The sequence below is a fragment of the Magnolia sinica genome, chromosome 5 (assembly GCF_029962835.1).
Source record: "Magnolia sinica isolate HGM2019 chromosome 5, MsV1, whole genome shotgun sequence".
Taxonomy (NCBI): Eukaryota; Viridiplantae; Streptophyta; class Magnoliopsida; order Magnoliales; family Magnoliaceae; genus Magnolia; species Magnolia sinica.
Genome location: NC_080577.1, coordinates 19,218,867 through 19,232,658, shown reverse-complemented (window position 1 = coordinate 19,232,658; position 13,792 = coordinate 19,218,867). Strand labels below are relative to the sequence as shown.

General features: G+C 40.1%; 2 protein-coding genes across 2 annotated transcripts; both read right to left on the bottom strand.

Annotated features, from left to right (window-relative positions):
• Positions 1 to 337: 337 nt before the first annotated feature.
• Positions 338 to 4,533, bottom strand: LOC131246975 (ABC transporter B family member 9-like). The gene is made up of 9 exons (XM_058247427.1): positions 4,508 to 4,533; positions 3,884 to 4,409; positions 3,534 to 3,807; positions 3,321 to 3,386; positions 2,618 to 3,200; positions 2,314 to 2,539; positions 1,795 to 2,061; positions 1,424 to 1,687; positions 338 to 1,261 (listed from the first exon to the last, which is right to left on the bottom strand). Exons 1-9 carry the CDS (start codon positions 4,531 to 4,533, stop codon positions 614 to 616), a joined length of 2,880 nt encoding a protein of 959 aa, XP_058103410.1. The 3' UTR covers positions 338 to 613.
• On the bottom strand, positions 4,407 to 10,370 carry LOC131246974 (ABC transporter B family member 9-like). Its single transcript, XM_058247426.1, has 5 exons — positions 10,134 to 10,370; positions 6,868 to 6,922; positions 5,927 to 6,102; positions 4,935 to 5,156; positions 4,407 to 4,814 (listed from the first exon to the last, which is right to left on the bottom strand). Exons 1-5 carry the CDS (start codon positions 10,368 to 10,370, stop codon positions 4,572 to 4,574), a joined length of 933 nt encoding a protein of 310 aa, XP_058103409.1. The 3' UTR covers positions 4,407 to 4,571.
• Between the last annotated feature and the right edge of the window lie 3,422 nt (positions 10,371 to 13,792).

The window sequence follows — 13,792 nt, the reverse complement described above, 5'->3', positions numbered from 1 at the left end:
CACTTTTCACTCTAGGTGGGGGTTTAGAAGCCTTCAGGGGTTGCATTTTTCTTCAAATCTTAGATTTCTTTTTATTTATTTATTTTGGGTGCACTGTTGGATTGAATTGCAATAATTAGTTCGATAGACAGGAATAACCCAAGTGACATTACCTTTACACTCATAATAAGGAAGTAATCCTCAAATTGCAGTTATATTTCTATAAGTACGCTTTCGGAGTAGTCCAATGATATGGACACTGAGGAAGGTAACTACAATTTGGTCATTGCTACTTTACTACTCTTCTGTACTAAATATTTCTATTCATTTCATCTGTTTGCTTCTCTACTAATTTTTCAGTCCATCGAAGGCATTCTTCTCTAAATGTAGGCTTCTTCTGAAAATCAAAATGACTTTCTCAGCTTAAACAAAAAATATTCTATGAAATTTTTTGTATGGCCTAGCATGATGCGTTGCTATTACCAACAATTCTCAGTTACCTGCACCATATGAACTAGTGCATGTATTCACTGAAAAGCTTCTCCTAGAACCAGTCCCATCCTCATGCATTTTGGTTGCCAAGAAGTAGTAATACAAGTAGATTGAATCCATCTTCCCCATTTTCTTCCCTTTGTTATGTTGAAGAGCTCATGCCAAGTGTTACTAGAGATGCATAGACTCCACTGGTTATTTTCATCAGTGTTTCATGACTTCCCCTCTCTGTAATCATCCCATTCTTAACCACTGCAATCTCATCAGCTCCCTTGATTGTGGACAGACGATGAGCAACGACTATGGTCGACCTATTCACCATTACCTTGTCTAATGCTTCCTGAACTACATGCTCCGATTCTGCATCCAATGCGCTTGTTGCCTCATCGAGTAAAAGGATTTTTGGGTCTTTTAGTATTGCCCTTGCAATGGCTATTCGCTGCTTCTGCCCACCTGATAACTGCACTCCTCTCTCGCCCACGCAAGTCCCATATCCCTGTGGAAGCCCTGATATGAAGTGTTGTGCATTTGCTGCTTCTGCGGCTGCAATAATCTCATCTTCAGATACTTCCCCTTGCTTTCCATAAGCTATGTTGGCACGGATTGTGTCGTTGAACAGAACGGGTTCTTGGCTGACCAACCCAATCTGTTGCCTCAACCATTCTAACTTAAACTTTTGGATTTCCACACCATCCAACAATATCTGGCCAGAATCAGGATCGTAGAACCTCTCTAATAGGGCGATTATTGTCGATTTCCCACTACCACTCTCTCCCACGATAGCAACCCTCTGCATAAAAAGAACCAATCTCAGCTTCACACTAATAAAAAGAATAGTGATGGCAGTGTACATTGAAAAAATAGAATAGATGAGAGGTTTTGAAATTCAAATTATGTTTCTTGCCTCAATTTGACACTATTATATTGCAAAGAGAGGTAAAAACAGTAACACCTTTCCAGAGGGAATGCTCAAACACAAGTCTTTGAAGATCTGCACGTCTGGTCGAGTTGGGTACTTGAAACTGACATGTTTGAACTTAATGTCACCTTTCACATTGGGTAATGTTGTACCCTTTTCATTGCTTGAGTCAATCATGGATTTCCTGTCAATAATTTCAAAGATAGAAGCAGCTGATTCCTTAGCTTTGGTGACATCTGGAGCCAGAGCACTGGTCTGTGAAACTCCAATAACTGCCATTGTCAATGCAAGGAAAGCCTGCAATTGAAAACCCCACCACACAACCCAAATGAGCACTGAAGAGTAGCAATAAGGAGAGAGAGAGAGAGAGAGAGAGAGAGAGAGAGAGAGAGAGAGAGAGAGACTTTAAGGAAATCAGGAAATGTGGCTTTCCCATCTTCTACAAAACAAGCTCCAGCATAGAAACTGAGGGAGTAGGTGCAGAACATCACAAGGTTGGAGAAGCCAAAACCAACACCACTTGCGATTCCTCGACGGATTCCGTTTATTGTTGGCGCCTCACACTTTTTCTTGTAAAGATCCATCACCTTTTGTTCTACACAGAAAGACGCAACAGTCCGAATGCTACTGACTGCATCGTTCGCCACCTGACTGGCTTTTTCATACATCACCTGCAACCTATCATACATTCATGAAATTGTATCTCATGCAGCAAAACCGTTATTTTGGCATCAATCTAAGATCAATCCAACGGTTATTATACATATTATTTTTTAAATCTTACATCATATACACATCTTGTTAAGATTAACCCCAAATGTCCGAGATTGAATATGATTATTAGGTTCGCGGTTTTTTTTATTAGAACACATATCAGAAAAAGGAGACATGCAAGCAATATCAGATGAGTTGGAAGAATGGACCTTCGCATCTGCACTAAACCCTCGCAAAAATTTCATCTGAGCATATCCTTGCAGACCCATCAAAGGAAGCAGAGCTAGAACTATAAGCGCCAATTGCCAGTTAGCTACCATGGCTATTACCACCCCTGCTGTGATTGTGGACATGTTCTGAACAATTAGTGACAATGCGTCCCCTACTATTCGCACGCATGAAGCATCGGTCAATAGCTTTGCGCCAATTGCTGCACTGAAATGAAAATATAATTTCACAATCACAGTTAAGGACGAGAGATTCAGACAAGTGGGTTGTAGTGTGCCTACCAACCTTGAATTCATAGGCTCATCAAACCAGCTAATTTCTTGGTGGACCACCCTCTCAAATGACAAGGACCGGATGCGCCATATGAGCTTACCGCCTGCAACTCCAAACAGATATTGCTGTAGTGGAAACACAACTAGAGTAATGATTCCCAGACCGACGAACATCAGGGCCCAAAACCTCGAGTCTTCCTGAAGCTTGTGAGGGGGCTCATAGAAGATTTTGATGATACTTGAAAGCAATAACCCATACACGGGTAATATCACTCCATGTATAACTGCAGCAATGGATCCCAAGAGCAGGACTGGTAGTTCTGGCTTATTCATGGAAGCTAGCTGTTTGATCGAAACTTCACGATAGGTTTCCTCATACTTTTCATTGCCTTCTTGTCCTTCTTCTCTTCCTTGGCTACCCTCCTGGAAGCTTCTCATGCGAGGGGAACTAAAGGAAATTGGAGAGTTTCTACTGCTTATTCCATCTGGAGAACATTTGTTTATCCATGGGGAGTTTCTATTGCATATTCCATGTGGAGAATATTTGTTTATCCATGGGGAGTTTCTACTGCTTCCCCCACCTGGAGAATCTTTGCTTACCCATCTCCTTTGAAAGAATGACTGGCTTCTAGATCCACCAACGACCTTGCCATCATCAAAGCTTGATTCAATCTCGTCTGGGTCGATGGCCGATACTTGTTCAGCTTGATTATTCTCCTCTTGCAGATGTATGAGTTGAGAGTAAGCCCCATCTGGATCTTTGATCAACTCCAAGTGAGAACCTGATAAACGAAACCAGAACATTTATCTACAACATGAAACCTGAAAGGTTTTGCTTTATTTTCTAGTCTCAGGTTTTTCATCAAAATCTTAAATAAATAAATTTTTAAAAAAAGGAAATTGAATTCCATAAAATGGTAGACAAGTACCTTGCTCCACAATGTTTCCTTGATGAACCACTGCTATCACATCGGCATTCCTCACCGTGCTCAACCGATGTGCAATGACCACAGTCGTCCTGTTCAACATGATCCTCACTAGTGCTTCTTGAACAATGTGCTCAGACCCGGCATCTAACGCACTCGTCGCTTCATCGAGAAGCAAGATCTTGGGGTTCTTCAAAATCGCCCTGGTAATCGCAATCCTCTGTTTCTGCCCGCCAGACAGTTGATTTCCATGCTCACCAACCATAGTGTCTAGCCCCTGTAGAATACAACTCTAATTAGCTAGTGAAGATGATAGCAACCTGTATAGAAAAGAAAAATGTAAATTATGTTACATGTGGCATCTTCTTTATGAACTTTGTAGCATTAGCAAGCTCAATTGCTGTCTTGATTTCTTCAAGTGTTGCATCAGCCTTTCCATACAGTATATTCTCCTTTATGGTTGTCGTGAATAAAACGGGTTCTTGACTAACAAGCCCGATTTTCTCCCTGATCCATCCAAGCTTCAGTGTCTTTAAGTTGATGCCGTCTATGAGCACTTCACCTGCTTGAGGATCATAAAATCTCTCCACCAGACTGATCACGGTTGATTTCCCGCTTCCGCTCTCTCCAACTAGAGCCATAGTTATGCCACTCTGAACATGCAGCGAGAACCCAGAAAATACCTGAAAATCAGGCCTTGTGGGGTAGCTAAAGTAAACATCCCTTAATTCGATATCACCTTTGATATCTTCCAATATAATCCCACTTGTATCATAGGCATCGATCTTTGGTTTTCGCCTGATTGTCTCGAACATCTTGTATGCTGCAGCTTGCCCTGCTGCAAATGCATTCACGCATGGTGATGCCTGACCTAGTGACCTGGTTCAATGCGAGTTTTTAAGAGACAAAGGTGAGAAAGGGCCACTAAAATTAACGGCATGGCACACACAACATAGATAATGGCCCCAGTAACAGACCAATCTCTGCTGCTGTGAATATCCATTTCACATATATCATGCTTGTATGCACTAGCAGACTGACTTACATTCCGCCGGTCATGATTGCGACCATCACAGTGATGATATCTCCACCAGTGTAGCCTTTGTGAATTATCAACTTGGAGCCATACCATGCTGCTAATCCATAGCTACAAAACAAGATACATAGAACCGCTCCGATTCCAAAGCCAGTGGCAGCCCCTTGTTGGACAGTGGATATGTATGCAGCTTTCAAAGACCTGTTATATTTTTTGATAGCTTTCTTCTCACCAGTAAAGGATGCAACCTTACATACATTAGTAGTGAAGAATGAATCAATACAACTATGTTTGGTGATCTGAGAATGCCAAACAACAGCATATGAAAAGCCAATCAAAATATTATTTTACTGACAAAATGTGCTTACAGTTCTAATGGATCCGATCGTTTGTTCTACAACATTCCCTGCGCCGACATATGCTATCTGTCCACGGCTTGACATTTTTGATATGAATATTGACATGGCTGCACCGGCCACAACCATCGGAGGAACACATGAAAGCAATGCGAGAGAGAGAAGCCATCCTTTTATAAAGGCTACCAAAAAGCCACCAAAGAAGGCTGAAACAAGCTGTATGAACTTCCCTACCTGAGAAGAATGCCAACCATGAAATGGATGAAGCAGCCTGCAAGGTATTATTGACTTCAATAACCATAGAAACTTCTAATGTGAGCTTCTCAACCTTGGGTTGAAGCCAAGTTCCATGTTTCACTAAGAAAAAAATTTTTAAAAAAGAAGAAGCTATCTACAGGTATTATTGTCTTCAATAACAGCAGAAACTTCTTATAAGACTTTTGTTATACACCTAATCAAAGACCCTCTTGAGTGATTCCTGGCCATTACAGGTATGGAACTAATTCTGTTAGAGGTTCTTGGATCCTCTCTTTACCTTTTTCTTAAATCTGTAGTGAAATAATAACTAAGGCCTTCCTCAAATGCATTATTGAATCTTGAATTGCAATAACTAGTTCTAAATTAAAGTGTAAGATGGGATCCGTAATAAGTAGCCCTCTGGTTGAAGTTGCTTTTGATTTGAGTCCAATTTGAAAATAATGTAATTGCAGTTTTGATCAAAAGTCCTTCAATATGGAAACTAATGTAATTGCAATTCACTTCAATAGTGCAACCAAACACAGATTAAAGGTATTTCTCTTTCATCATATATCTTGTTTGATCCTTCATCTATTTGTCAATAACAATGTAATTTTGACGGGGCAAGGGACCGAAAGTCCGAGATGTTGGGAACTGATAACAATCCTAGAAGAAGCATAAATGGAAGGAAAATGCATATATAATACACAACGAACAAGGATTTTTGTTACTGAATTTGTGATATGCAGTTGAAGAACATCTCTCACCTTCTCCCCCATGGCTTCTTGAATGAGTATGGTATCCCCAGACATCCTCCCAACAACCTCTCCGGCTCTTGTTTCCTTGTCGAAGAATGTGATGTCTTGCCTCAGTATGGTTTTCAGATACAGACTCCGAATGTGCGCTGCTTGTCTTTCACCCGTGACCATCCAGCTCGAAACCTCTGCAGTATGTAATGGTTAGAAAACCACTGCCTACATTGAGATGACAATGTCTTGTATCATAGTCAGATCAAGTCCCCTGGGACAAGGTGGGCCACCCAGTCCATTGGCTGATCTAGTAGGGTCCACCCAAGTCATGGTTTGTCCCACTGCAGCTGACAGTGAGACGAACTTCATACCATTTCCCCTTTCTATATATCAGAGACGTACTCTGACTAGAACTAATTTCTCAAGTAGTCCTGTAGAACTAGGCATTTCTGTGTATGCATTTGGATCCATGTTTAGCATATTTAGAAAAAGCGAATGATTTCTCTATATGCATTTCTATCGATTGTGTTCGCTCCACCCTTATAACAATAGCTCAATCCCTGCTATTTGGGATCAGCTCAACAGATACTGTTTTGCCAGTCATCTTTCAAGTAGAAAATTGGATTCTCTTGATTGCTTCTAACAAGAGTTCTATGGCCCAATTGCCTCAGAAACCAGATATTCTGAATGGGAAAATACAATGGCCTGTTAGGGTGCCACCAAAAGATGAGCCCATCTTAGTCTACTTAATTAACAGCAATTATGTATTAAAGATTTATAGTTTATGGCGCGTTTGGTTGCACCAAATATCATGAAATTTCACTATTAATCAGTCTAATTTGGCGGAACCAAACACACCCTTCTAATCTAACCATTATATCTAAAGAGAAGGGGTATCTGTATCAAGATTAGGGCTTTAAATATCAACTCCAATGTTGGAAACGGAGATATGCACTTACGAAGGAAGGAAGCGGCACCAGAACCTGCAGCCAAGTACAGTAACTTCAAACATCCCTGAAATATGACCATAGACATAGTATGAATAATTTCAATGCTATTTAAACACAAACCTCCAACGCATCCAAGCCGTTCATCACGTGGGCCCAGTCAATATGCCATTAGAATCAGGTTGGCCTACTCATCAGGTGTGCCAAGGAACATTTTACATGGGACCCTCTTAATGAATGGCTGCTTATAATCTCATCCATTTGGGAGAGTGAGCATAAGTGGGCCACATTGATGGAAACCCACCTAATTGATCAGAAGAACTGGAATATGGCAGAGCCATCTCTCTACATTACAACATTACACTTGGTAGGTTTGTCCATCAATCTGAAGTGTCCTGTCCAACTAAGATTATAGATGGATGGATCCATGATGATTTGAAAATCATACCTATCAGTAGATCATAGAGCTGTCGCTGTATCTTTAATTACTTTCAGCCCCCTGACATTTACCATTAACTGCTTTTTTTTCTTTTTTCTTTTTTGCACCATTAGATTGGAAGGCCACTGTTCAGATGGCTAGGATCATTACACCCTATGCATAACCGTTAAGTCAACTTCCATCCATGGTGGGTCCCCGTGAACGGCCAAATCTAATGAAAAGATAGCCCTGCCATGTATGATGCAGCCATATGAAACTACCCATATTCCAATTCTTGTAGATGTAAGGTATTTCTCCATGGAATGGGAAAGGATGGAAGAGAAGACCCGCCATGTAGTCGGAGTTGAAACCTACTAAGGTAGAGCACCACTTAATTAGGGGGTGTTTGATTTTTCATATCCTAGTAAATGCTCTTAAATGCACAGCATTATTACTGGTAAAGAATCTTTGGTACTGGACGATTATTTTTACTTCGAAAACCGGTAAAATCATGTGGGCCCCACCTTGATGTATGTGACTTATCCAAGCTGTCCATCTGTTTTATTAAAATATTTTAGTGCATGAGATAAAAAATAGGCAGATCTAATGCTCAAGTGAACCACATATCTTAAAACATCCTTCTTCTTTCTTTCTTTTTTCTTTTTTTTTTTTTTTTAAAGTTGTTTCCTTCCCAGGCCCCATCTAACCTGTTCATAAGGTCTCACGGACACAGACAAGGGAAAAACACAAATATCAGCTTGATCCAAAACTTATGGGAGCCCTAAGAAGTTTTCAACGGTAGGCATATAATTCAAATTATTTCCTGTGGTGTGGTCCACTTGAAGTTCGGATTTACTTCATAACTGGGAACATACTTTAAAAGTAGCTGGCAGAACGGATGGACAGTGTGGATAAGCCACATACATCACGGTGGGCCCCAATTTTTTCACACCCGTTCTCAGTTTTAGGATTGGTTGCTTCAAAAAAGCAAAGCTGTCAATATCTGCTTGGATTAGGAATTCGGTAGGTAAATAATTATTATTTATTTATAATGATTTACAAAGTAAATTAAAAACAAATACCTTGTTTATTTTACCATTTACCGTGATAATTGCAATTCAATGGATAATAATTATTTACCATTCGAAATTTATGTGAACAGGATCTTGACATTCACGGTATCACCAAAATAGAGGTGGAGATACAATGAAAAATGTAAAATCTGAGGGGGACACCGTGATGTATGTGTCTGATCCTGACCGTCCATCTGTTTTATGAGCTCATTTTAGGGCACGAACTCAAAAATGAGATATCCAAAGCACATGTAGACCACACCACATGCTACAGTGGGAATTGAACACCAATCATTGAAAACTAATTGGGGGCCACAAAAGTTTTTGATCAAGATAATGTTTGTATTCATAGTTCATTTATTTCTTTCTAACCTTATGAGGAAGTTATATGACAGATACACATCACTATGGACCCTATACAAATTTTTGGTTTTAAATATGGACGTCATTATCCCCTTGTTTCCTGCAGTGTGGTCCACTTGAACTTACAATTTACCTCATTTCTAGGCTCATGCCTTAAAATGAGCTGGTAAAATGGATGGACAGCATAGATTAAACATATATATCACAATATATATAGGATCCATAATTTTTACAAAACCAATTTTTGTAATGCAATATCTCTCTCTCTCTTTATAGGGAAAAGGTACTATCCGCTCGACCTCACGATAAGCTCCCGTGAGGTTGAGCTGTGTGGGCCCCACCGTGATGCGTGTCGACCATCAACACCGTGCATTTGATGGGTCCCCTCTAAATTATGGGATATCCCAAAAATCATCCGTATATGGAACTCAGGTAGGCCATACCATTTAAAATCATGTGAAGACACCGTTGAAACGTATAAAAGCACTTGGTGGGGCCCACCTGAGTTTTGAATGCTGCTGAAAGTTGGTCTGAACCCTCATACAAGTGGGACACACATAATGGATGGTCTGGATTTGCAAACCACATCGGTGGGCCCAAAAAATGATTATAAATGTTTTAATGGTGCACGGCCCCTCCCCACTTCTGTATGTGGTGTGGCCCACACAAGGAACAATTTGACTTGATTTTTGAGACCTAGGCTCACGATGGAATGCTGCATCTGACTGATGTGGTAGATGTTCGAAACGCATCACGGTGGGGCCAAACAGCTCGACATCATGGGACGGACTCGTGAGGTCGAGCGCGTAGTACCTTTTCATATATATATAGCTACACACACCTCGGGAATTATATTTCTTTCCTAATAGAGATTAAAAGTAATGTAAATGATTACACAAACAGGCTGAATAATAATAATAATAAAGTGCTTTTAGACACCAGGTCAACTTCAATTGATGCCCAACCTTATTAATATTCAACTGGCTCTACTGCATCATTTCTCCAATGTAACATCTCAAGTGGACAAATACCTTCAAAATACCAGAGCAATCATATGATGGAGCCCTGGAGCTGGAATATAGTGGATCCATCTATCCGCAGCACACATGGCAGGTTGACACAGTAATCAGAGCCGTCCATCCAGTCAGCTCTCTATCATTGATGTACCCTGCTTAAAAAACCATGCATATGGACCACCTAGCCATTACTTCTCTACATTCGATACGTCATCATATAATCTTTTGAAAGCCAACGATTGGATAAGTACTTAGATAATATGATCAAAGTGGTCAGTTTCAGTTGCTATATATTCACCCAGCCATGTGTACCATGGATGGACGGCTCTACCGTATTCCGAGGTTGATGGGTTCTACCATATGATATCTTTTCCCATGAATATAATAACATGTGGGGCCTGATCATACCTTGGACACTTCATGGACAAGGCTGTTCTCGGTAGGAGCTCCAAAGTAGTCGAAAATCTCACCGTAGATGAGCGTCGCTAGAGGGGTAGAAAGCCCATCAGCAATGGCTGCAACTGTCCCAACAATCATCAATACAATGTCCAAAGGATCTGCTAATGAGAAGAGCTTGTAGAATGGGACTTTCTCATCTCCACGCTTGAAACCATCATCTTTCTCTTGGGAATTACTTTGTTCCATCTTTCAACAGTAACTCTTTCTTTTAACACACACACACACACAAAAAAAGATGTGCAAATGTAAGTAAGAAGAATGAATTGTTTGGAGCATGTGAAAGTGAATGCATTAACACATGAAAGTTCCCTTCTTATTGAGGGAGCGGAAGCAACAAGGTTTTCTACTCTCTTCAAAAATCGAATAAATTAACAGAACTTTATTCTTCTACTTGTCTTATCTCCGGACGCGACTTGGCTGCACGACCTCAAATCCAGCGATATGCATGGGAAGCCGATTGCGCGGTGTGCCGCACACCACCGGCCCTCCATGGTGTTTTGACGTCACCAGATTCTGTGGGCCCCACCATGATGTATGTGTTACATCCACACTGTCCTTCTATTTTTCAAGATCATTTTAGGGCATGGGCTATAAGTGATGAAGATCCAAAGCTCAAGTGTACCACACTACAGAAAAGTAAGAAAGAAACGGATGCCACTCTTGAAAGTTTCTTAAGGCCTACCATGATGTATATTTTCCATCCAACCGGTTCATAAGGTCACACAGATCTGGATAAAGGGAAAAAAATATCAGCTTCATTCAAAACTTTTGTGGCCTCCAAGAGTTTTCAATGGTAGGTATTTATATGGTGTGGTCCACTTGACATTGGATCTGCCTCATTTTTGAGCCCATGTCAAAATATGTTATGGTAAAATGGATGTACGGTGTGGATATAACACATACATCATAGTGGGCCCACAGAACCTTGTGATGTCAACACACCAGGCAACGCTTCTATTTGGGTAGGATGCTGATCATGGGCCCACCTGGATGTATGCATTATATATGTACACCGTCCATCCATTTTCTAAACTTATTTTAGAGAATGAGCCTAAAAATAAAGCAGATGCAAATCTCAGGTAACATTGGTCCCTAGACACCCGTCATTAAAACCTTTTTGAGGTACATCATAGTGTTCATTATCCAAAATGTTGATAATGTCGCACAGAACTGGATGAAGGGAAAACACAAATATCAACCTAATTCAAAGCTTTCGTGGCCATGAAGATTTTATTAATCATTCGCCTCTATTTTTTGTGTTGTGGTTCACTTGAGATTTGAATCTACTTGATTTTTGAACCGATATCCCAAAACGGATAGATGGCATAGATATACCATACATATATTGAGGTGAGTCTCATGGTCAGGGTCTCACTCCACATCACTGGCTTGGGTGACAGCTAAGTCGTGGCTCTCTACGAGTGGTGAATCCCAACCCTCCATATGGTGGGAGCCGTTCTAGGTGGCCCATGGTTGGGAATCCACACCAAGCCTGCAGTCCTTGCTGTCCGATCCGTGGCATAGTCGGTTGAAAATGAAAAGAGAAAAAAAAAAAAAAAAAGGGTAAGCCTATTAATAAAATGGAAAGGATTCTTCATCGTCAGCTTTTGCATGAACGCGCGACCTCATAACTAGACTGTGTCTGTGGAACCCATTATGATATATGAGTTTTATCCATGCCGTCCATCAATTTTGGATCATTATTTTAGGACACATGCCCAAAAATGATGCAAATCCAAATCTCAGGTAGACCACATCACAGGAAAACAGTGATGATTGAACACCCACCATTAAAAACTACTTGGTTCATTGTAATGTTTATTTGCCATCCAACAACCTGTTGATTGGATCGCAGACCTGATGAAAAAGAAAATATAAATATCAAGTTAATTTTTAAATTTTATGGCCCCCAAGAAATTTTTAATGGTTGACCATCCATGAAATGTCCTTCAAGTTAATGGTTCGATTGGCAACCTAACAACCTTGTGCGGTAGATTCCCGATGAAGTGCGTGTAAGATGAGAGCAGAGCTGCACTGGCATCATCAAACTGAATAGGAGGCGACGGTACCAAGGTCTCTTAGCGTGGAAGCGGATAATTGAGCGGGGAGCCCAACATTACTGCTGGTGACGGACTATAGGGCCCACTATGATGTATGTGTTTAATCCATACCGTCCATCTGTACCATTAGTTCATTTTAAGAGCAGCGCTTGTCGAAAGCTCAGCTGGACCACACCATAGAAACCAACTGGGAATAAACACCTACCGTCCAAAACTTCTTGGAAGTCACGGAAGTTTTGGATGTAATATGATATTTATGATTTTCCTTCATCTAAAAGTCTGCGTGAACTTATCAACGAATTGGATGGTAAATAAACATCAAAGTAGATCCTAAAAAAGGTTTCAACTGTGGATGTCATTATCCCGATTTTCCTTTTCCTGTGGTGTAGTGCACGTGAGCTTTGTATGTACTTCAGTTTTAGGGTCAAGTTTTAAAATGAGCTGGCAAAATAGATGTACTGTCTGGATAAAGCATATGAATCATGGTAGGGCTTGTAGAATTCAGTTAACTTATAGATCTCCCTCACAGAAACTTAGATTGAGCAGTGAAACCCACACCACGTCCATAATTGTGAAATTATATGGAAAATTTTGATTGGCCCATGAGCACAGCCACCGCAAAATAAAATAAAATAAAATCTTTATAAAAAAATTATATATATATAAAAGACTGCAGGCTTACATGTGGCGTGCCTATCTTATCACGCTGCATTATTTTACTTCCGTTTGAGGTGGGTTGGTTTCACTGCCCAATCTGTATCTCCTCGTGACATAATGCTAATATTTTAATACATAAAAATTCATTGGAGATGCGGATCATTGCTTGGCACATTTGCACGCGATACACGCATAATTCAGTGTCCTCAAAATATTTTTATTGATAAAAATATCATGCCTAAAAGCTCCAAATTAATAACGACAAGAAAATGAAAGATAAAAAGATACCCATCAAATCTCAAAAAAAAAAAAAAATAAATAAATAAAAATCTAATCTTTTCAATTAGGGCACACTGTGATCAAGCCATGTCCCAAATATCACAAAAGTGAGCCACACATGCATAGTGTGAAATTGCATGAATTATCTACTACAACATACGGAAGATTAGCCGGGCTTAGAATTACGACTAAGTGTTAGAGGGGGTGAATAAGACCACACAAAAATTATGTGCAAATTAAAAGCAATTAACACTTAGGCTTCCAAGCCAAGTGGTCTAATTATATAGAATATAAGATATGTAATATCATAGGCAACTAGTCTATATGAAAAGATATGAAAATACTAATTGTGTGCACTCCAAGTTAAGTACTTACTATACAATTTATTTCATGCATTCATATACCTAAATCATCCACAAGCATAAATAGAATTAAAACCACATAAACAATCACATAAACACATGAAGGTATAGTGATTCGACCACTTGCCTACTCAACTCCCGATGGACGCACTCTCTTTGAGTGCATCAGATTTCACTATCTCGAAGGTTTTCAATAAGTTCACCTCTAACCTTTACACATGTACACTTTCGACGGATGACTAAATAAGAT

Excerpts from the sequence above, each read along its gene's own strand:
- LOC131246975 (XM_058247427.1), bottom strand. The coding sequence starts at position 4,533 with ATGGATATTCACAGCAGCAGAGATTG. Across the intron at positions 3,387-3,533 it reads AGGAAACATTGTGGAGCAAG|GTTCTCACTTGGAGTTGATC; the intron begins GTACTTGTCTAC and ends TTCGTTTATCAG. Across the intron at positions 2,062-2,313 it reads GGTTTAGTGCAGATGCGAAG|GTGATGTATGAAAAAGCCAG; the intron begins GTCCATTCTTCC and ends GATAGGTTGCAG.
- LOC131246974 (XM_058247426.1), bottom strand. The coding sequence starts at position 10,370 with ATGGAACAAAGTAATTCCCAAGAGAAAGATGATGGTTTCAAGCGTGGA. Across the intron at positions 6,103-6,867 it reads TGGTGCCGCTTCCTTCCTTC|AGGTTTCGAGCTGGATGGTC; the intron begins GTAAGTGCATAT and ends TACATACTGCAG. Across the intron at positions 4,815-4,934 it reads CGATCGGATCCATTAGAACT|GTTGCATCCTTTACTGGTGA; the intron begins GTAAGCACATTT and ends AATGTATGTAAG.